Source organism: Somniosus microcephalus, chromosome 1, assembly GCF_052327205.1.
Source record: "Somniosus microcephalus isolate GS21.2 chromosome 1, FLI_Smic_1.0, whole genome shotgun sequence".
Lineage (NCBI taxonomy): Eukaryota > Metazoa > Chordata > Chondrichthyes > Squaliformes > Somniosidae > Somniosus > Somniosus microcephalus.
Window position 1 is genome coordinate 335,526,802 of NC_140987.1, and position 19,984 is coordinate 335,546,785.

At 60.2% G+C, this 19,984-nt stretch overlaps 1 protein-coding gene across 1 annotated transcript in view; it reads left to right on the top strand.

Moving 5' to 3' along the window:
* LOC147124918 (sodium- and chloride-dependent neutral and basic amino acid transporter B(0+)-like) overlaps positions 1-19,984 on the top strand; it is a 216,766-nt gene that overhangs the window by 127,119 nt on the left and 69,663 nt on the right. The window contains exon 4 of the mRNA XM_085988275.1: positions 15,587-15,719. Coding sequence (XP_085844401.1) covers positions 15,587-15,719 — 133 coding nt within the window. The remainder of the gene's footprint in view (positions 1-15,586; positions 15,720-19,984) is intronic.

A 19,984-nucleotide genomic window follows, 5' to 3' on the forward strand; every position in this document is an offset into this window, starting at 1 on the left:
CGGAGTAGATCGAGCAGCGGGGGGAGGGTTCGGAGTAGATCGAGGAGCAGGGGGAGGGTCCGGAGTAGTTCGAGGAGCGGGGGAGGGTCCGGAGTAGATCGCGGAGAGGGGGAGGGTCCGGCGTAGATTGAGGAGCGGGCGGAGGGTCTGGAGTAGGTTGAGGAGCGGGGGTGGTTCCGGAGTAGATCGAGGAGTGGTGGGAGGGTCTGGAGTAGATCGAGGAGCAGGGGGAGGGTCTGGAGTAGGTCGAGGTTTGGGGGGAGGTTCCGGAGTAATTTGAGGAGCGGGGGAGTGTCCGGAGTTGATCGTGGAGCTGTGGGAGTGTCCAGAGTAGATCGAGGAGCAGGGGGAGGGTCTGGAGTAGATCAAGGAGTGGGGTGAGGGTCCGGAGTAGACCAAGGAGCGGGGGAAGTTCCGGAGTGGATCGAGGAGCGAGGGGAAGGTCCTGAGTAGATCGAGGAGCGGCGGGAGTCTCCGAAGTAGATCGAGGAGCGGGGGAGGTTCTGGAGCAGATCGAGGAGCGGGGTGAGGGTCCGGAATAGGTCAAGGAGTGGGGGGAGGGTACGGAGTAGATCGAGGAGCAGGGGGAGGGTCCGGAGTAGATCGAGGAGCTGGGGGAGGGTCTGGAGTAGATCGTGGAGCGGGGGGAGGGTCCGGAGTAGATCAAGGAGCGGGGGAGGGTCCAGAGTAGATCGTGGAGCGGGGGGAGGGTCTTTTGTAGATCGAGTAGCGGGGGACGGGTCCGGAGTAGATCGAGGAGCGGGGGCAGGGTCCAGAGTAGATCGAGGAGTGGGGGAGGGTCCAAAGTAGATCGAGGAGCGGGGGGAGTGTCCGGTGCAGGTCGAGGAGCGGGGGATGGTCCGGAGAAGATCGAGGAGCGGGGGGAGTGTCCGGAGCAGGTCGAGGAGCAGGGGAGGGCCCGGAGTAGATCGAGGAGCAGCGGGAGTGTTCGGAGTAGATCGAAGAGTGGGAGGAATGCCCGGAGCAGGTCGAGGAATGGGGGAGGGTCCGGAGTAGATTGAGGAGCGGGGGAGGGTCCGGAGTAGATCGAGGAGCGGGGGAGGGTCCGGAGTAGATGGAGGAGCGGGGGATGGTCCACACTAGATTGAGGAGCGGGGGGAGGGTCCGGAGTAGTTTGAGGAGTGGGGGGAGAGTCCGGAGTAGATCGAGGAGCGGAGGGAGAGTCCGGAGTAGATCGAGGAGCGGGGAGGGTCCGGAGTAGATAGAAGAGCGGGGGGAGGGGCCGGAGTAGATCCAGGAGCGGGGGAGTGTCCGGAGTAGATCGAGGATTGGGCGAGGGTCCGGAGTAGTTCGGGGAGCGGGCAGAGGGTCCGGAGTAGATCGAGGAGCGGGGGAGGGTCCGGAGTAGATCGAGGGGCGGGAGGAGGGTCTGGATAAGATCGGGGAGCGGGGGGAGGGACCGGAGTAGATCGAGGAGCGGGGGTGGGTCCGGAGTGGATCGGGGAGTGGGGTGAGGTTCCGGAGTAGATCTTGGAGAAGGGGAGGGTCCGGAGTAGATCGAGGAGCGGGGCAGAGTCCGGAGCAGATCGAGGAGCGGGGGGAGGGTCTGGAGTAGATCCAGGGGCGGGTGATGGTCCGGAGTAGACTGAGAAGTGGGGGGAGTGTCCGGAGTAGATCGAGGAGCGTGGGGAGAGTCCATAGTAGATCGAGGACCGGGGGAGTGTCCGGAGTAGATCTAGGAGCGGGGGGAGTGTCCGGAGTGGATCGGTGAGCGGGGGAGGGTCCGGAGTAGATCGAGGAGCGGGGATAGGGTCCGGAGTAGATCGTGGAGAGGGTGAGGGTCCGGAGTAGATCGCGGAGCGGGCGGAGTGTCTGGATCAGGTCGAGGAGCGGGGGAGGGTCCGGAGTAGATCGAGGAGTGGGGGAGGGTCCGGAGTAGATCGAGGAGCGGGGGGACGGTCTGGAGTAGGTCGAGGTTTGGGGGGAGGTTCCGGAGTAGATCGAGGAGCGGAGGGAGGGTCCGGAGTAGATCGAGAAGCGGGGGAGGGTCCGGCGTAGATCGAGGAGCGGGGGGAGGGTCGGGAGTAGTTTGAGGAGCGGGGCAGTGTCCGGGGTAGATCGTGGAGCTGAGGGACTGTCTGGAGTAGTTCGAGGAGCAGGGTGAGGGTCTGGAGTAGATCGAGGAGCGGGGGGAGGGTCCGGAGTAGATCGAGGAGCAGGGGGAGGGCCCGGAGTAGATCGAGGATCGTGTAGGTTCCGGAGTAGATTGGTGAGCGGTGGGAGGGTACAGAGTAGATCGAGGAGCGGGGGGATAGTCCGGAGTAGATCGAGGAGTGGTGGGAGTGTCTGCAGTAGATCGAGGAGTGAGGGGAGGGTCCGGAGTAGTTCGAAGAGTAGGGGGAAGGGACCGGAGTAGATCGAGAGGCAGGGGGACGGTCCGGAGTAGATTGGTGATCGGGGGGAGGGTACGGAGTAGATCGAGGAGCGGGGGGATAGTCCGGAGTAGATCGAGGAGTGGTGGGAGTGTCTGGAGTAGAACGAGGAGCGGGGGGTGGGCCGGAATAGGTCGAAGAGCGGGGGAAGGGTCTGGAGTAGATCGAGGAGCGAGGGCAGTGTCCGGAATAGATCGAGGAGCAGGGGCAGTGTCCGGAGTAGATAGAGAAGGAGCGGGAAGGTCCGGAGTAGATCGGGGAGTTGTGGGAGGGTCCGGAGTAGATCTTGGAGAAGGGGAGGGTCCGGAGTAGATCGAGGAGAGGGGGAGGGTCCGGAGTAGATCGAGGAGCGGGGGCAGTGTCCGGAGTAGATCGAGGAGCGGGGGGTGGGTCTGGAGTAGATCCAGGGGCGGGGGATGGTCCGGAGTAGATTGAGAAGTGGGGGGAGTGTCCGGAGTAGATCGAGGAGCGTGGGGAGAGTCCAGAGTAGATCGAGGACCGGGGGAGTGTCCGGAGTAGATCTAGGAGTGGGGGGAGTGTCCGGAGTAGATCGGGGAGCGGGGGAGGGTCCGGAGTAGATCGAGGAGCGGGAGGAGTGTCCGGAGTAGATCGAGGAGCGGGGGGAGAGTCCGGAGTCGATCGAGGAGTGTGGGACACTCCAGAGTAGATCGAGGTGCGGGGAGAGGGTCCGGAGTAGATCGAGGTGTGGGGGGATGGTCCAGAGTAGATCGAGGAGCCGGTGGAGGGTCCGGAGTTGATCGAGGAGCGGGGAGATGGTGCGGAGAAGATCGAGGAGCCGGTGGAGGGTCCGGAGTTGATCAAGGAGCGGGGAGATGGTGCGGAGAAGATCGAGGAGCCGGTGGAGGGTCCGGAGTTGATCGAGGAGCGGGGGGATGGTCCGGAGTAGATAACGGAGCGGGGGAGGATCCGGATTAGATCGAGGAGCGGGGGAGGGTCCGGAGTAGATCGAGGAGCGGAGGGAGAGTCTGGAGTAGGTCGAGGAGCGGGGGGAGAGTCCGGAGTAGATCGAGGAGCAGGGGAGGCTCCGGAGTAGACTGAGGAGCGGGGTAGGTTCCGGAGTAGATCGAGGAGCGGGGGAGCGTCCGGAGTAGATCGAGGAGCGGGGGAGCGTCCAGAGTAGATCGAGGAGCGGGGGAGGGTCCAGAGTAGATCGAGGAGCGGGGTAGGGTCCGGAGTAGATCGAGCAGCGGGGGGAGGGTCCGGAGTAGATCGAGGAGCAGGGGGAGGGTCCGGAGTAGATCGAGGAGCGGGGGAGGGGCTGGAGTAGATCGCGGAGAGGGGGAGGGTCCGGCGTAGATTGAGGAGCGGGCGGAGGGTCTGGAGTAGGTTGAGGAGCGGGGGTGGTTCCGGAGTAGATCGAGGAGTGGTGGGAGGGTCTGGAGTAGATCGAGGAGCAGGGGGAGGGTCTGGAGTAGGTTGAGGAGCGGGGGTGGTTCCGGAGTAGACTGAGAAGTGGGGGGAGTGTCCGGAGTAGATCGAGGAGCGTGGGGAGAGTCCATAGTAGATCGAGGACCGGGGGAGTGTCCGGAGTAGATCTAGGAGCGGGGGGAGTGTCCGGAGTAGATCGAGGAGTGGGGGGCACTCCAGAGTAGATCGAGGTGCGGAGAGAGGTTCCGGAGTAGATCGAGGTGTTTGTGGATGGTCCGGAGTAGATCGAGGAGCCGGTGGAGGGTCCGGAGTAGATCGAGGAGCGGGGGGATGGTTCGGAGTAGATCGAGGAGCGGGGGGAAGGTCCGGAGTAGATCGAGCAGCAGGGGAGGGTCCGGAGTTGATTGAGGAGCGGGGGGAGGGGCCGGAGTAGATCGAGGAGCGGGGGGAGTGTCCGGAGTAGATCGCGGAGCGGGGGAGGATCCGGAGTAGATCGAGGAGTGGGGGAGGGTCCGGAGTAGATCGAGGAGCGGATGGAGGGTCTGGAGTAGGTCGAGGAGCGGGGGGAGGGTCCGGAGTAGATCTTGGAGCAGGGGAGGCTCCGGAGTAGATCGAGGAGCGGGGTAGGTTCCGGAGTAGATCGAGGAGCGGGGGAGGGTCAGGAGTAGATCGAGGAGCGGGGGAGGGTCCGGAGTAGATCTAGGAGCGTGGGAGCGTCTGGAGTAGATCGAGGAGCAGGGGAGGGTCCGGAGTAGATCGAGGAGTGGGGGGAGAGTCTGGAATAGGTCGAGGAGCGGGGGAGGGTCCGGAGTAGACCGAGGAGCGGGGTAGGTTCCGGAGTAGATCGAGGAGAGGGGGGAGGGTCCGGAGTAGATCGAGGAGGGGGGGCAGTGTCCGGAGTAGATTGAGGTGCGGGGGGAGGGTCCGGAGTAGGTCGAGGAGCATGGGGAGGGCCCGGAGTAGATCGAGGAGCGGGGGGAGGGTCTGGAGTAGGTCGAGGTTTGGAGGGAGGGTCCGGAGTAGATCGAGGAGCGGAGGGAGGATCCGGAGTAGATTGAGGAGCGGGGGAGGGTCCAGCGTAGATCGAGGAGTGGGGGGAGGGTCAGGAGTAATTTGAGGAGCGGGGGAGTGTCCGGAGTTGATCGTGGAGCTGTGGGAGTGTCCGGAGTAGATCGAGGAGCAGGGGGAGGGTCTGGAGTAGATCAAGGAGTGGGGGGAGGGTCCGGAGTAGATCGAGGAGCGGGGGAAGGTGCGGAGTAGATCGAGGAGCCGGGGGAAGGTCCAGAGTAGATCGAGGAGTGGCGGGAGGCTCCGGAGTAGATCGAGGAGCATGGGGAGGGTCCGGAATAGATCGAGAAGTAGGGGGACGGCCAGGAGTAGATCAGGGAGCGGGGGGAGTGTCCGGAGTAGATCGAGGAGTGGGGGAGGGCCCGGAGTAGATCGAGGAGTGGGGGGAGGGTCTGGAGCAGATCAAGGAGTGGGGGGAGGTTCCGGAGTAGATCGAGGAGTGGGGGCAGTGTCCGGAGTAGATCGAGGAGCGGGGTGAGGGTCCGGAGTAGATCGAGGAGTGGGGTAGGGTCCGGAGTAGATCGAGGAGCGGGGGGAGGGTCTGGATAAGATCGGGGAGTGGGGGGAGGGTCCGGAGTAGATCGAGGAGTGGGGGGAGGGTCTGGAGTAGATCGAGGAGCGGGGGGAGGGTCCGGAGTAGATCGAGGAGCGGGGGGATGGTCCGGAGTAGATCAAGGAGCGGGGGAGGGTCCGGAGTTGATCGTGGAGCGGGGGGAGGGTCCGGAGTAGTTTGAGGAGCGGGGGGAGAGTCTGTAGTAGATCGAGGAGCGTAGGGAGGGTCCGGAGTAGATTGAGGAGCGGGGGGAGAGTCCGGAGTAGATCGAGGAGGGGGAGAGGGTCCGGAGTAGATCGAGGAGTGGGGGGAGTGTCCGGAGTCAAGGAGTGGGGGGAGGTTCCGGAGTAGATCGAGGAGTGGGGGCAGTGTCCGGAGTAGATCGAGGAGCGGGGTGAGGGTCCGGAGTAGATCGAGGAGTGGGGTAGGGTCCAGAGTAGATCGAGGAGCGGGGGGAGGGTCTGGATAAGATCGGGGAGCGGGGGGAGTGTCCGGAGTAGATCGAGGAGCGGGGGAGGATCCGGAGTAGATCGAGGAGTGGGGGAGGGTCCGGAGTAGATCGAGGAGCGGATGGAGGGTCTGGAGTAGGTCGAGGAGCGGGGGGAGGGTCCGGAGTAGATCTTGGAGCAGGGGAGGCTCCGGAGTAGATCGAGGAGCGGGGTAGGTTCCGGAGTAGATCGAGGAGCGGGGGAGGGTCAGGAGTAGATCGAGGAGCGGGGGAGGGTCCGGAGTAGATCTAGGAGCGTGGGAGCGTCTGGAGTAGATCGAGGAGCAGGGGAGGGTCCGGAGTAGATCGAGGAGTGGGGGGAGAGTCTGGAATAGGTCGAGGAGCGGGGGAGGGTCCGGAGTAGACCGAGGAGCGGGGTAGGTTCCGGAGTAGATCGAGGAGAGGGGGGAGGGTCCGGAGTAGATCGAGGAGGGGGGGCAGTGTCCGGAGTAGATTGAGGTGCGGGGGGAGGGTCCGGAGTAGGTCGAGGAGCATGGGGAGGGCCCGGAGTAGATCGAGGAGCGGGGGGAGGGTCTGGAGTAGGTCGAGGTTTGGAGGGAGGGTCCGGAGTAGATCGAGGAGCGGAGGGAGGATCCGGAGTAGATTGAGGAGCGGGGGAGGGTCCAGCGTAGATCGAGGAGTGGGGGGAGGGTCAGGAGTAATTTGAGGAGCGGGGGAGTGTCCGGAGTTGATCGTGGAGCTGTGGGAGTGTCCGGAGTAGATCGAGGAGCAGGGGGAGGGTCTGGAGTAGATCAAGGAGTGGGGGGAGGGTCCGGAGTAGATCGAGGAGCGGGGGAAGGTGCGGAGTAGATCGAGGAGCCGGGGGAAGGTCCAGAGTAGATCGAGGAGTGGCGGGAGGCTCCGGAGTAGATCGAGGAGCATGGGGAGGGTCCGGAATAGATCGAGAAGTAGGGGGACGGCCAGGAGTAGATCAGGGAGCGGGGGGAGTGTCCGGAGTAGATCGAGGAGTGGGGGAGGGCCCGGAGTAGATCGAGGAGTGGGGGGAGGGTCTGGAGCAGATCAAGGAGTGGGGGGAGGTTCCGGAGTAGATCGAGGAGTGGGGGCAGTGTCCGGAGTAGATCGAGGAGCGGGGTGAGGGTCCGGAGTAGATCGAGGAGTGGGGTAGGGTCCGGAGTAGATCGAGGAGCGGGAGGAGGGTCTGGATAAGATCGGGGAGTGGGGGGAGGGTCCGGAGTAGATCGAGGAGTGGGGGGAGGGTCTGGAGTAGATCGAGGAGCGGGGGGAGGGTCCGGAGTAGATCGAGGAGCGGGGGGATGGTCCGGAGTAGATCAAGGAGCGGGGGAGGGTCCGGAGTTGATCGTGGAGCGGGGGGAGGGTCCGGAGTAGTTTGAGGAGCGGGGGGAGAGTCTGTAGTAGATCGAGGAGCGTAGGGAGGGTCCGGAGTAGATTGAGGAGCGGGGGGAGAGTCCGGAGTAGATCGAGGAGGGGGAGAGGGTCCGGAGTAGATCGAGGAGTGGGGGGAGTGTCCGGAGTCAAGGAGTGGGGGGAGGTTCCGGAGTAGATCGAGGAGTGGGGGCAGTGTCCGGAGTAGATCGAGGAGCGGGGTGAGGGTCCGGAGTAGATCGAGGAGTGGGGTAGGGTCCAGAGTAGATCGAGGAGCGGGGGGAGGGTCTGGATAAGATCGGGGAGCGGGGGGAGTGTCCGGAGTAGATCGAGGAGTGGGGGGAGGGTCTGGAGTAGATCGAGGAGCGGGGGGAGGGTCCGGAGTAGATCGAGGAGTGGGGGAATGGTCCGGAGTAGATCAAGGAGCGGGGGAGGGTCCGGAGTTGATCGTGGAGCGGGGGGATGGTCCGGTGTAGATCGAGTAGCGGGGGACGGGTCCAGAGTAGATCGAGGAGCGGGGGCAGGGTCTGGAGTAGATCGAGGAGCGGGGGAGGGTCCGGAGTAGATCGAGGAGCGGGGGAGGGTCCGGAGTAGATCGAGGAACGGGGCGTGTCCGGAGCAGGTCGAGGAGTGGGGGAGGGTCCGGAGTAGTTCGAGGAGCGGGGTGAGTGTCTGGAGCAGGTCGAGGAGCGGTAGATGGTCCGGAGTAGATCGAGGAGCGGCGGGAGTGTCCGGAGTAGATCGTGGAGTGGGAGGAGTGCCCGTAGCAGGTCGAGGAATGGGGGAGGGTCCGGAGTAGATTGAGGAGCGGGGGAGGGTCTGGAGTAGATCGAGGAGCGGGGGAGGGTCCTGAGTAGATCGAGGAGCGGGGGAGGGTCCGGGGTAGATTGAGGAGCGGGGGAAGGGTCCGGAGTAGTTCGAGGAGCGGGGGGAGAGTCTGTAGTAGATCGAGGAGCGTAGGGAGGGTCCGGAGTAGATCGAGGAGCGGGGGAGGGTACGGAGTAGATAGAAGAGCGGGGGAGGGTCCGGAGTAGATCGAGGAGCGGGGGAGGGTCCAGAGTAGATCGGGGAGCGGGCGGAGGGTCCGGAGTAGATCGAGGAGCGGGGGAGTGTCCGAAGTAGATCGAGGAGCGTGGGGAGGGTCCGGAGTCGATCGAGAAGTAGGGGGACGGTCAGGAGTAGATCAGGGAGCGGGGGGTGGGCCGGAGTAGATCGAGGAGTGGGGGAGGGACCAGAGTAGATCAAGGAGTGGGGGGAGGGTCTGGAGCAGATCAAGGAGCGGGGGGAGAGTCCGGAGTAGATCGAGGAGTGGGGGCAGTGTCCGGCGTAGATCGAGGAGCGGGGGGAGGGTCTGGACTAGATCGGGGAATGGGGTGAGAGTCTGGAGTAGATCGAGTAGCGGGGTAGGGTCCGGAGTAGATCGAGCAGTGGGGGGAGTGTCTGGAGTAGATCGAGAAGTAGGGGGACGGTCCGGAGTAGATCGGGGAGCGGGGGGAGTGTCCAGAGTAGATCGAGGAGCGGGGGTGGGTCCGGAGTAGATCGAGGAGCGGGGGGAGAGTCTGGAGTAGATCGAGGAGCGGGGGAGGGTCCGGAGTAGATCGAGGAGTGGGGGCAGTGTCCAGAGTAGATCGAGGAGCAGTGCGAGGGTCCGGAATAGTTCGAGGAGTGGGGGAGGATCCGGAGTAGATCGAGGAGCAGGGGGAATATCCGGAGTAGATCGAGGAGCGGGTGGAGGGTCCGGAGTAGATTGAGGAGCGGGTGGAGGGTCCGGAGTAGATTGAGGAGCGGGGGGATGGTCTGGAGTAGATCGAGGAGCAGGGGGACGATCCAGACTAGCTCGGGGAGCGGGGGGAGGATCCGGAGTAGTTCAAGGAGCGGGGGGAGGGTCCGGAGTAGATCGAGGAGTGGGAGAGGGTCCGGAGTAGATCGAGGAGCGGGGGGAGAGTCCAGAGTAGGTCGAGGAGCGGGAGAGGGTCCGGAATAGTTCGAGGAGCGGGGGGAGTGTCCGGAGTAGATCGAGGAGCGGGGGAGGGTCCGGAGTAGATCGAGGAGCGGGGAACGGTCCGGAGTAGATCGAGGAGCGGGGGGAGTGTCCGGAGTAGATCGTGGAGCGGGGGGAGTGTCCGGAGTTGATCGAGGAGCAGAGGGAGGGTCTGGAGTAGATCGAGTTGCGGGACGACAGTACGGAGTAGATCGAGGTGCGGGGAGAGGGTCCGGAGTTGATCGAGGAGCGGGGGGAGGGTCCGGAGTAGGTCGAGGAGCAGGGGGAGGGTCTGGAGTAGATCGAGGAGCGGCGGCTGTGTCCGGAGTACATCGAGGAGTGAGGGGTGGGTCCGGAGTAGATCGAGGAGCGGGGGAAGTGTCCGGAGTGGATCGAGGAGCGGCCAGAGTGTCCGGAGTAGATCGCGAGGAGAGGGGGGATTGTCTGGAGTAGACCGAGGAGCGGGGGGAGTGTCTGGAGTAGATCGAGGAGTGGGGGAGGGTCTGGAGTAGATCGAGGAGTGGGGGGCTGTCTGGAGTGGATCGAGGAGCAGGGGGAGTGTCTGGAGTAGATCGAGTAGTGGGGGGAGTGTCTGGAGTAGATCGAGGAGCGGGGGGTGTGTCCGGAGTAGATCGAGGAGTGGGGGAAGGGTCCGGAGTGGATCGAGGAGCGGGTGAGGGTCCGGAGTAGATCGAGGAGCGGGGGAGGGACCGGAGTAGATCGAGGAGTGGGGGGAGGGTCTGGAGCAGATCAAGGAGTGGGGGTTGGTCCGGAGTAGATCGAGGAGTGGGGGCAGTGTCCGGAGTAGATCGAGGAGCGGGGGGATGGTCCAGAGTAGATCGAGAAGTGGGGTAGGGTCCGGAGTAGACCGAGGAGCGGGGGGAGGGTCTGGATAAGATCGGGGAGCGGGGGGAGGGTCCGGAGTAGATCGAGGAGTGGGGGGAGGGTCCGGAGTAGATCGCGGAGCGGGGGGAGGGTCCGGAGTAGATCGAGGAGCGGGGGAGGGTCCGGAGTAGATCGTGGAGCGGGGGGAGGGTCCGGTGTAGATCGAGTAGCGGGGGACGGGCCCAGAGTAGGTCGAGGAGTGGGGGCAGGGTCCGGAGTAGGTCGAGGAGCGGGGGAGGGTCCGGAGTAGATCGAGGAGCGCGGGGCGTGTCCGGAGCAGTTCGAGGAGCGGGAGAAGGTCCGGAGTAGATCGAGGAGCGGGGGGAGTGTCCGGAGCAGGTCGAGGAGCGGGGGAGGGTCCGGAGTAGATCGAGGAGCGGCGAGAGTGTCCGGAGTAGATCGAGGAGTGGGAGGAGTGCCCGGAGCAGGTCGAGGAATGGGGGAGGGTCCGGAGTAGATTGAGGAGCGGGGGAGGGTCCGGAGTAGATCGAGGAGTGGAGGAGGGTCCGGAGTAGATCGAGGAGCGGGGGAGGGTCCGGAGTAAGTTGAGGAGCGGGGGGAGGGTCCGGAGTAGTTCGAGGAGTGGGGGTCGAGTCCGGAGTAGATCGAGAAGCGTAGGGAAGGTCCGGAGTAGATTGAGGAGCGGGGGGAGTGTCCGGAGTAGATCGAGGAGCGGGGGAGGGTCCGGAGTAGATAGAAGAGCGGGGGAGTGTCCGGAGTAGATCGAGGAGCGGGGGGAGGGTCCGGAGTAGATAGAAGAGCGGGGGGAGGGTCCGAAGTAGATCGAGGAGCGGGGGAGTGTCCGGAGTAGATCGAGGAGCGTGTGAGGGTCCGGAGTAGTTCGGGGAGTGGGCGGATGGTCCAGAGTAGATCGAGGAGCGGGGGAGGGTCCGGAGTAGATTGAGGAGCGTTGGGAGGGTCTGGAGTCGATCGAGAAGTAGGGTGACGGTCAGGAGTAGATCAGGGAGCGGGGGGAGGGCCGGAGTAGTTCGATGAGCGGGGGAGGGGCCAGAGTTGATCGAGGAGTGGGGGGAGGGTCTGGAGCAGATCAAGGAGCGGGGGGAGGGTCCGGAGTAGATCGAGGAGTGGGGGCAGTGTCCGGAGTAGATCGAGGAGTGGGGGGAGGGTCCGGAGCAGATCGGGGAATGGGTGGAGGGTTGGAGTAGATCGAGGAGCGGGGGAGGGTCCGTAGTAGATCGAGGAGGGGGGAGGGTCTGGAGTAGATCGAGAAGCAGGGGGACGGTCCGGAGTAGATCAGGGAGCGGGGGGAGGGTCCAGAGTAGATCGAGGAGCGGGGGTGGGTCCGGAGTAGATCGAGGAGCGGGGGCAGGGTCCGGAGTAGATCGAGGAGCAGGGCGAGGGTCCGTAGTAGTTCGAGGAGTGTGGGAGGATCCGGAGTAGATCGAGGAGCAGGGGGAATGTCCGGAGCAGATCGAGGAGCGGGTGGAGGGCCCGGAGTAGATTGAGGAGCGGGTGGAGGGTCCGGAGTAGATTGAGGAGCGGGGGGAGGGTCCGGAGTAGATCGAGGAGCTGGGGAGGATCCGGAGTAGATCGAGAAGCAGGGGGATGATCCAGAGTAGCTCGGGGAGTGGGGGGATGATCCGGAGTAGTTCAAGGAGCGGGGGGAGTGTCCGGAGTAGATCGAGGAGCGGGAGAGGGTCCGGAGTAGATCGAGGAGCGGGGGGAGTGTCCGGAGTAGATCGAGGAGCGGGGGAGGGTCCGGAGTAGATCGAGGAACGGGGAATGGTCCGGAGTAGATCGAGGAGCGGGGGGAGTGTCCGGAGAAGATCGTGGAGCAGGGGAAGTGTCCGGAGTAGATCGAGGAGCAGGGGGAGTGTCCGGAGTAGATCGAGGAGCGGAGGAAGTGTCCGGAGTAGATCGAGGAGAGGGGGGAGTGTCCGGAGTAGATCGAGGAGCGGGGGGAGTGTCTGGAGTACATCGAGGAGCGGGGGTTGGGTCCGGAGTAGATCGAGGAGCGGGGGTTGGGTCTGGAGTAGATCGAGGAGTGGGGGGGTGTCTGGAGTAAATCGAAGAGCAGGGGGAGTGTCTGGAGTAGATCGATTAGTGGGGGGAGTGTCTGGAGTAGATCGATTAGTGGGGGGAGTGTCTGGAGTAGATCGAGGAGCGGGACAAGGGTCCGGAGTAGATCGAGGTGTGGGGGAAGGGTCCGGAGTAGATCGAGGAGCGAAGGGAAGGTCCGGAGTAGATCGAGGAGTGGGAGGAGGGTCCGGAGTAGATCGAGGAGCGGGGTAGGGTTTGGATTAGATCGAGGAGCGGGGTCGGTCCGGAGTAGATCGAGGAGCGGGGGGAGGGTCCGGAGTAGATCGAGGTGCGGGAGAGGGTCCGGAGTAGATCGAGCAGCGGGGGAGGGTCCGGAGTAGATCGAGCAGCGGGGGAGGGTCCGGAGTAGATCGAGCAGCGGGGGAGGGTCCGGAGTAGATCGAGCAGCGGGGGAGGGTCCGGAGTAGATCGAGCAGCGGGGGAGGGTCCGGAGTAGATCGAGCAGCGGGGGAGGGTCCGGAGTAGATCGAGCAGCGGGGGAGGGTCCGGAGTAGATCGAGGAGTGGGGGAGGGTCCGGATTTGATCAAGGAGCGGGGGGATGCCCCGGAGTACATCGAGGAGCGTGGGAGAGTCCGGATTAGATCGAGGAGTGGGCGACGTTCTGGAGTAGATCGAAGGAGCGGGGGGAGGGTCTAGAATAGATCGAGGAGCAGGGGAGTGTCCGGGGTACATCAACGAGCAGGGAGAGCATCCGGAGTAAACCGAGGAGCAGCGGGGGGATCCGGAATAGATTGAGGGCTGGAGGATTGGTCGGGGATGTGTTCGGAGTATCATTGGAGGGCCGGGAGGAGTGTGGGGCAGTGGGGGGGCGGAGCCCTCTTGGGGGGTCTCCGATGGCGGGTGTGGTTTGGGGTGGGCGGAGCCCTCATTAGGGGGTCTCCGATGGCGGGGGTGGTTTGGGGGGGGCGGAGCCCTCATTGGGGTCTCCGATGACGGGGGTGGTTTGGGGGGGCGGAGCCCTCATTGGGGGGTCTCCGATGGCGGGGGTGGTTTGGGGGGGTGGAGTCCTCATTGGGGTCTCCGATGGCGGGGGTTGGTTGGGGTGCGGAGTCCTCATCGTGGGGTCTCCGATGGCGGGGTTGGTTTGGGGGGGTGGAGTCCTCATTGGGGGGTCTCCGATGGCGGGTGTGGTTTGGGGTGGGCAGAGCCCTCATTAGGGGGGCTCCGATGGCGGGGGTGGTTTGGGGGGGTGGAGTCCTCATTGGGGTCTCCGATGGCGGGGGTTGGTTGGGGCGCGGAGTCCTCATCGTGGGGTCTCCGATGGCGGGGTTGGTTTGGGGGGGTGGAGTCCTCATTGGGGGGTCTCTGATGGCGGGGGTTGTTTGGGGGGGTGGAGTCCTCATTGGGGGGTCTCCGGCGGCAGGGGTGGTTTGGGGGGGTGGAGTCCTCATTGGGGGGTCTCCGATGGCGGGGGGTGGTTTGGGGGGGTGGAGTCCTCATTGGGGGCCACTGATGGCGGGGGTGGTTTGGGGGGGTGTAGTCCTCATCGGGGGGTCTCCGATGGCGGGGGTGGGTTGTGGGGGTGTAGTCCTCATCGGGGGGTCTCCGATGGTGGGGGGTGGGTTGGGGAGGCGGAGTCCTCATCGGGGGCTCTCCGATGGTGGGAGGTGGGTTGGGGGGGCGGAGTCCTCATCGGGGGCTCTCCGATGGTGGGGGGTGGGTTGGGGAGGCGGTGTCCTCATCGGGGGCTCTCCGATGGTGGGAGGTGGGTTGGGGGGGCGGAGTCCTCATCGGGGGCTCTCCGATGGTGGGAGGTGGGTTGGGGGGGCGGAGTCCTCATCGGGGGCTCTCCGATGGTGGGGGGTGGGTTGGGGAGGCGGAGTCCTCATCGGGGGCTCTCCGATGGCGGGGGGTGGGTTGGGGGGGCAGAGTCCTCATCGGGCGCTCTCTGATGGCGGGGGGTGGGTTGGGGGGGCGGAGTCCTCATCGGGGGCTCTCCGATGGCGGGGGGTGGGTTGGGGGGGCAGAGTCCTCATCGGGCGCTCTCTGATGGCGGGGGTGGTTTGGGGGGGCGGAGTCCTCATCGGGGGCTCTCCGATGGCGGGGGTGGGTTGGGGGGGCGGAGTCCTCATCGGGGGCTCTCCGATGGCGGGGGGTGGGTTGGGGGGGCGGAGTCCTCATCGGGCGCTCTCTGATGGCGGGGGTGGTTTGGGGGGGCGGAGTCCTCATCGGGGGCTCTCCGATGGCGGGGGGTGGGTTGGGGGGGCGGAGTCCTCATCGGGCGCTCTCTGATGGCGGGGGGTGGGTTGGGTCGGAACGCTGGATCCAGGAGCTATGCGTAAAGGCACTTTACCTCCTGGATCCAGCAGTATTCACCTTACTTTAGCTGCTGAGTTTCATGAGTTCCGACCAGTTAGATGTAAAATGGAGGTTAATTCTGAGGCATGCAAGCCTCAATACAATATTAAAATGGTCGACCTGTCCCCTGAGAGTGGGTTGGCTGCCTGCCGCCGTCACATCTCTGTTAAAACTGGAAGTGGACGAGTTGGAGGCAGGTTCTGGTCAAGATTCAGATTTTTACCATAGAAACATAGAAACATAGAAGATAGGAGCAGGAGTAGGCCACTCGGCTCCTCGAGCCTGCTCCACCATTCAATGAGATCATGGCTGATCATCCAAATTCAGTACCCTGTTCCTGCCTTCTCTCCATATCCCTTGATCCCTTTAGCCTTAAGAAATATATCCAACTCCTTCTTGAATATATTTAATGAATTGGCCTCTACTGCCTTCTTTGGTAGAGAATTCCACAGGTTCACCACTCTCTGGGTGAAGAAATTCCTCCTCATCTCTGTCCTAAATGGCTTACCCCTTAGCCTTAGACTGCGTCCCCTGGTTCTGGACTCCCCGACCATTGGGAACATCCTTCCTGCATCTAGTCTGTCTAGTCCTGTTAGAATTTTATAAGTTTCAATGAGATCCCCTCTCATTCTTCCTACTCCAGCGAATATAAGCCCAGTCGACCCAATCTCTACTCATACGTCATTCCTGCCATCCCAGGTATCAGCCTGGTGAATCTTCGCTGCACTCCTTCCATGGCAAGATCATCCTTCCTCAGATAAGGCGAACAAAACTGCACACAATACTCAAGATGTGGTCTCACCAAGGCCCTGTACAACTGCAGCAAGACATTGTTTTTCCTGTACTCAAACCCTCTCGCTACGAAGGCCAACATACCATTTGCCTTCTTAACCGCCTGCTGCACCTGCATGCTTACCTTCAGCGACTGGTGCACAAGGACACCCAGGTCTCATTGCACTTCCCCTTCTCCCAATCTAACGTTTTAACGCTTTAACTTCCCACACAACCCCAAATCCCCAACCCACCTGTTCTATAGGTTTAATATTCCCCCCATTGTATCTAATAGTGATTGTGTGTAATGATCTGTAACATTATATAAGATGTTTTCTGTTGTCATTTCCTTTAGTAAAGTGGTTTTACGCCGTACAACTTCAATGGATGAGACTGGGGAGGTAGTCTGGCATTTAGCCCTCTGTCTGCTTCTGGTCTGGCTGATAGTTGGGGCAGCGTTATCGAAAGGAATCAAATCTTCAGGAAAGGTAAAACGATTGGCGATCAATAGAGTTAAAACCCTGGTGACAAAGTACAGATTTCTGCAACAATTAAACTAGAATTTATGAATCATTTGTGAAGTGGGCTGGTTTATCTCACAGGTGATGTTAACAGTGACTCTTTGGGGAGAGTGAGATCCATAGTTAATGAGCACTGCAGGCCTGAGTGAGATCTGAAGATCTTTCTCCTGAGTGAAAGAACAGCAGCAATTCCCCAAACACCTGAAATGTGCCCCTCATTCTAAGGGTTTCAGTCGCTGATACAGAACTTTGGGTGAATTTCCAATGCTCTGGAAGGCTGGGCAGGGCTGGCTAAGTGAGTGAGCAGATTAGGAGCATGGTTTTATTTGAGTATGTAACCAGGCCTGTGTAACTTGAGTTTTCCCTGTGTCCTTCATGTGCGTTTTGGCTGCCGCTCCGGAGCGGAGTCCATCACATCTATTTCCAATATTTCTCCCCTTTTTTAAATTCTTTTCTTGTTACCCCTCCTAAACCCCTCTCTCCTGTCATCATGCCTCCTTTCATTTCTCCCCTCTCGGGTACTCTGCCCTCCCAAGTCCCTGCCCCAACTCTTCAGCACTCCTTGACCCTCCTACCCTCCTGCTGCCGTCCCAGGCTTGATTCCCTCTTAGATATGCTTCCCTCTGTGCCTCTCTTGGCATTCTTCAAAAGGCCCATCGAGGCACTCATCACTGCCTCCTTACGAGCAGCAACCCCAAGTACACAATCCTACTCTCTTCCAGCCCAGCATACCCTCTGGAGGCTAATCTTGCCAATCATCTTCCCGTCCAATCACCCCTCCCAGTGCTGACCCTGTGGACTCTGCCAGTGGATGAGCTATCATCGCTCCTCTCCGCATCTCCCACCAGAGTCCGTTCATATGTGAACAAGGCCATCTCCGACCTCTTCCTTGTATCGTGCTCCACCCACATATCCCTTCCCCCTCCCAACCCTACTTCCATCTGTGTCTGCCCTGGGAAAAACTCTCTCCCAATTCACTTACAACTGCACTTTGAAAATCCTAGCTGTCCATCCTTTGATGCCCTCCCTCCAGTCACCAAGATATTTCTAAGCTATCAATCTGCTCAACCACAACCTCTCTTCCACCTTTGATGCCCTAGTCCCCATTAAAACCAGTACTCTCTCTCTCTCCCTGGCCTTTCCCCCAGTATGGCCCTCATCTCCACTCCATTAAGTCCAAGGGACGCAGACTTGAACGGATATCGCAGACAACTGGTTCAGCCATTCACCGCCAGATCTGGCTGGACCACATAAAACACAATTGGGTCCTGCTCTTGTCTTTCATATTTGCTCACTATTCCAGGATCATTCTGGAATGCAAAGATTTCCCACAGCTTCTTTTCTCTACTGCAAAACATCTTCTTAAACCCCTCACTGTTGGATCCGTGATTCTTAAAGTATGATGTTTTCCAATAACTACACAGAGGCTGTAACTTAACAATCAACAGGTGTTTACTGGAGTAGGGTAGTCTCAAGACTGACAGTACAGAGGCATGCTCAAGGCTTATATACAGGTGTGGTCACTGCCGGTACTACAGTATACAGGAGCTGTAAAAGTAGTTCTCTCTTCAAGGTACATACACTACACTCACCCCCGTCTCCTCCACCCTCCCCTCCAACAGCAAGTTTTCTTCTTTGTCACGAAGATTGAGACCATCCAATCAGCTGCCTCTGTAGCTTCCCTTCCTTCCCCTATTTCACCTGGCCAAACATCCTCTAAGGTTCCCCTGCCCTAGCCTTGAACTTGCATCTTTCTCTAGTTTCTCTGCTATCTCAACTCATGACCTCTCCAAACTCATTTGTCCTTGAGACCCACCGCCTGCCTGCCCAACCCTATTCCCACTGAACTGCTGACCACCAAACTTCTCTTCCTGGCTCCCATGTTAGCTGATATTGTTAACAGTTCTGTCTCCTCAGGTGCTTTGCAGCTCTCCTTCAAATCCTCCATCATACCACACTCCTCAAAAAAAATCCGTGACCCCTCCGTCCTTGCCCTGTCTCCAACCTCCCTTTCCTCTCCAAAGTCCTTGAATGTGCTGTCGCCTCCTAAATCTGTGCCCATCTTTCCTGGAAACTCCATGTTTGTATCCCTCCAATCAAGTTTCTGCCTTGCCATAGTACCTAAATAGATCTTCTCAAATTCACAAATGACATCCTTTGTGACTGTGACAAAAGTAAACTATCGCTCTTCAACCTGTTTGCAGCCTTTGACACTGTGGGACCACACCATCCTCCTCCAAATTCTCTCCACCGTCGTCCAGCTAGTTTGGTCTGCACTCTCCTGCTTCCATTCTTATCTATCCAGTTGTAGCCAGAGAATCCCCTGCAATGGCTTCTCTTCCTGCTCCTGCACCGTCACCTCTGGTGTCCCCCAAGGATCTATCCTGGGCCTCCTCCTATTTCTCATCTATATGCTTTCCACTCGGCGACATCATCCAAAAAACAGCATCAGTTTCCACATGTATGCTGATGACTCCCAGCTTACCTCACCACCACCTCTCTCAACCCGTCCACTGTCTCTAAATTGTCAGACTGCTTGTCCGACATCCAATATTGGATGAGCAGAAATTTCCTCCAACTAAATATTGAGAAGACTGAAGCCATTGTTTTCGGTTGCACCACAAACTCCATTCCCTAGCCATTGACTCCATCCCTCTCCCTGGCATCTGTCTGAGGCTGAGCCAGACTGTTCGCAACCTTGGTTTCATTTTTGATCCCAAGTTGAGCTTCTGACCACATATCCGTCCCATCACTAAGACTGTCAGTTTCCACATTCGAAAAATTGCCCGACTCCACCCTGCCTCAGCTCAGCTGCTGCTGAAATCTTAATGTGAGCCTTTGTTACCTCGAGACTTCACTATTCCAACGCACTCCTGGCTAGCCTCCCATGTTCTACCCTCCATAAACGTGAGGTCATTAAAACACGGCTGCCCGTGTCCTAACACGTACCAAATCCCGTTTACCCATCATCCCTGTGCTCGCTGACCTACATTGGCTCCTGGTTAAGCAACGCCTCGATTTTAAAATTCTCATCCTTGTTTTCAAATCAAATCAAATCAAATCAAATCAACTTTTATTGTCATTGTTAGTGCACAAGTGCAGTACAATGAAATGTAGGCTTACGGCTCCCGAGAGTGTACATTTAGATTAAGACATTTAAACATTCAACATACATTTGGCTTGTAATACATTAACATAAACATAACCATAATAAAGTGCATTGGCAGATGTGCAGGCTTTAGAGTTTATTTGTGGAGTTCAGTAGGATGACAGCCCTGGGAAAGAAGCTGTTCCTAAATCTGGTCGTACGGGTGCGAATGCATCTGTAGCATCTCCCAGATGGCAGGAGGGCGAACAGACTGTGGCTGGGGTGGGTAGGGTCTTTGATGATGGACCGTGACCTCCGTAAACAGTGTTTCTGGTATATGTGCTCTATGGTCGGTAGCCGGGTGCCGGTAATGCGTTGGGCAGTTTTGACTACCCGCTGCAGGGCTTTCCAGTCATAGTAGCTACAGCTGCCATACCATACTGTGATACAGTTTGTCAGGATGCTCTCTATTGTGCAGCGGTAAAAGTTAGAGAGGATCAGGGGTGACAGGTTACATCCCTTCAGCCTCCTTAGGAAATATAGGCGCTGCTGGGCCTTCTTCACCAGAGAGGAGGTATTGAGGGACCAGGAGAGGTCTTCCGTGATGTGGACTCTGAGGAACTTAAAGCTGTCCACCCTTTCCACCACAGCCCCATTGATGTGGATGGGGGTGTGACTTCCGCCTTTAGACTTCCTGAAGTCCACAATGATTTCTTTGGTTTTCTTGATGTTAAGGGCCAGGTTGTTATCGGCGCACCACTTCACGAGATGCTGGACCTCCTCCCTGTAGGCTGACTCATCGTTGTTGGTGATCTGGCCTACTACCGTGGTATCATCCGCAAACGTGATGATGGTGTTGGAACCATGAACAGCCACACAGTCGTGGGTGAAGAGGGAGTAGAGGAGGGGGCTCAGCACACATCCTTGTGGGGTCCCTGTGTTCAGGGTCAGGGGGGGGAGGTGTGGTTACCTAATTTGACAGACTGGGGTCTGTTTGTTAGGAAGTGCAGGGTCCAGTTGCAGAGGGAAGTGTTCAGGCCAAGAGTTTGGAGTTTGGTGGCCAGCTTGTTGGGGACGATAGTGTTGAATGCTGAGCTGTAGTCTATGAACAGCATTCTGATGTAGGTCTCTTTACCATCTAAGT